Source organism: Bison bison, unplaced genomic scaffold (genome assembly GCF_000754665.1).
Source record: "Bison bison bison isolate TAMUID 2011002044 unplaced genomic scaffold, Bison_UMD1.0 scf7180017864192, whole genome shotgun sequence".
Classification (NCBI taxonomy): Eukaryota; Metazoa; Chordata; class Mammalia; order Artiodactyla; family Bovidae; genus Bison; species Bison bison.
This window is the reverse complement of record NW_011494764.1, coordinates 4,917,738-4,919,964: the sequence shown is the minus strand read 5'-3', so window position 1 is coordinate 4,919,964 and position 2,227 is coordinate 4,917,738. Positions and strand designations below refer to the sequence as shown.

The 2,227-nt window shown below is 62.6% G+C and overlaps 1 protein-coding gene across 1 annotated transcript in view; it reads left to right on the top strand.

Moving 5' to 3' along the window:
• Positions 1-1,663, top strand: part of ZNF469 (zinc finger protein 469) — a 14,046-nt gene extending 12,383 nt beyond the window's left edge. The window contains 2 exon segments of the mRNA XM_010844002.1: positions 3-1,237; positions 1,240-1,663. Of these exon segments, the coding sequence (XP_010842304.1) occupies positions 3-1,237; positions 1,240-1,595 (1,591 nt within the window). The 3' untranslated portion in view covers positions 1,596-1,663.
• Positions 1,664-2,227: the final 564 nt, after the last annotated feature.

Sequence of the window (2,227 nt, the reverse complement as noted above, 5' to 3'; positions counted from 1 at the left end):
AGCTCCTGCAACTACACCTTCGCCAAAAAGGAGCAGTTCGACCGGCACATGGACAAACACCGGAGGAAAGGGCAGCAGCCCTTCACATTCCGCGGCGTGAGGAGGCCCGGAGCCCCCGGGCGGAAGGCTTCTGCCCGAGAGGGCACGCTGCCTAGCAAACGGCGCAGGGTGGCCGCTCCCGGCAGCCCCGCCAGGTCCAGCACGGACGGGCCTCTGTCCCAGGGCAGCAGCCCCACCCCGAGTGAGGGGTCCCTCCCAGCCCTGCTCCAGCCCTGCCCAGAGGCAGCTCCCAGCATCACCGCCGGGCAGCCTGGGACTCCAGAGAGGCCCATAGACCCTCTAGGCCACCAGGAGCTCCTGCCCCCATCCTTGTCTCCTTTTCCAGCGGCCTCGGCTGGTGGCAAAGATGGTCACAAGCCGGACCAGGCCCTGGAGAGCTCCGAGGATGAGGCCTCCCCAGGCAGCCCTGAGCACCTCCTCCAGAAGGCTTTCCCGCTGGGAGGCTCTCTACCCCGGCTGGGGGCCGCAGACCACGAGGTAGAGGAAAAGAGGGCAGCTGGCCCGCTCTCAGGGAAACACAGGACCCCAAGTGCACCTGGAAAATGTGCCCCTGACCATCACCCAGAAGCCCCCTCTCTGCTCTGGAAGGAGAAGCAGGTGTCCACGTGTCTCTTGGTGCCTGCAGGGGCAACAGGGGGCCCCTCCCACAGAGGCAGTGCCCCCAAGCCTAGGGGCTGTGGGAGTTTATCAAAGGACAGGTCAAGCTCATCCACCCCCAACAAAGCACCCAAGATCCCAGGACAACTGAAGAAGGCGGTAGCCAGCCCAGTGCCCGGAGAACTCCCCCGTGGCACTGAGGAGAGGCTGAAGCCCACCGTCCTCAAAGCCAAGGCAGGCTTCCAGGGTGCTGGAGGCCCCCGGCAGGGCACCAAGGCAGTGGGCGGCAGCCAGCCCCAGCCAGCCAGCGGGCGGCTCCAAAGCGAGACAGCCACCACCCCAGCCAAGCCCGACTGCCCAGGCCAGGGCCCCGCCCCAGACAAGGCCCTCCCTCGAGCCCTAGCCAAAGGCTACCCCAAGGGGCCAAGGGAAGCTGGTGGCCAGGGGCTGCGAGGGAGCCTGGGCCCCAGGGAGGACGCAGACAGCAGTGAGAAGAAGAGAAAAGGCCGGGCCCCGGAGCCAGCCAGGAGCGAAGGTGTGGGGAGCCTGGGCAAAGGCCCCTCAGCCCCTGACAAACCCCCCGGGCCCCCCGGAAGCAGGCAACTCCCAGCCGTGTGATCCCCGCCAAGCCCAAACCCAAGCCCAAGTCCAGTAGCCAGAACAGCTCGATGCTCCCTCAGCCCTCAGAGGTGCAGAAGCGGGAGCCCAGCCATGCCCACGGGGACCTCAGATGCAGCAAGGAGGGGCTGAGCAAGGCCCTCCCCCAGACAAGACCTCTACACAGGCCCCCCAGGAAGGGTGGGGCTCTCCACAGTGCAGAACCCCCTAACCCCCGGGCCTGCCGCACAGCCGAGTCCCAGAGCCACCTCCTCAGCCAGCTGTTCGGTCAGAGACTAACCAGTTTCAAGATCCCTTTGAAAAAGGACTCTTCTGAGTAATTTATAGGAGCCAGCAAGTGCCTGGGAGTGGGATTGGGGATGAACTCGCAAATGGGGGACCCTGGTCTTTTTTGAGGAGCTCCAGTCGTCTGAGAGTTGTCTGGTGGCCACATCTTAATTCATCTGATGTACCATGAAAATACTCAGACTTTAGTGTTAGAGCTGCAACTCTGATGCCTTGAGCAGAGCCTGGGGTGGACAGCAATCCCTTTCTAGCTGGTAGGTGAGGGTGAGGGCTGGGCCAGCTGCAGCCTCTTTGAGGCCATGCAGCTGTTTATCCAGTACCAAGAAGTTAAGGAGAGAGTGGCTCATCCCCCCAGCCCCATTTGCCCCACAGTTAAGGCCCAGTATGCCACAGAACCCCTCGGTTTGAAGGTTTCCACAGGGCCCCCCAACCCTTGTCATCTAACAAGAAGTAAGTTGAGGCAGCCACCAGTCAGATGGTGGCAGCTTCCATCTTAGAGTCGTTGCTGCTGTTGCTGGAATTCCAAAGCGACCCTAGAAATCAGATGGGGGCCAAAGAGCCATCTCTGAGCTGCCCAGCCCTACAGAGCACAACAGGCCTCTGACCACAGGGTTGTGCCAGCCACTGTCCGTGCTGCTGACAGAAAAGCTGGTTTCTAGTGCACCTT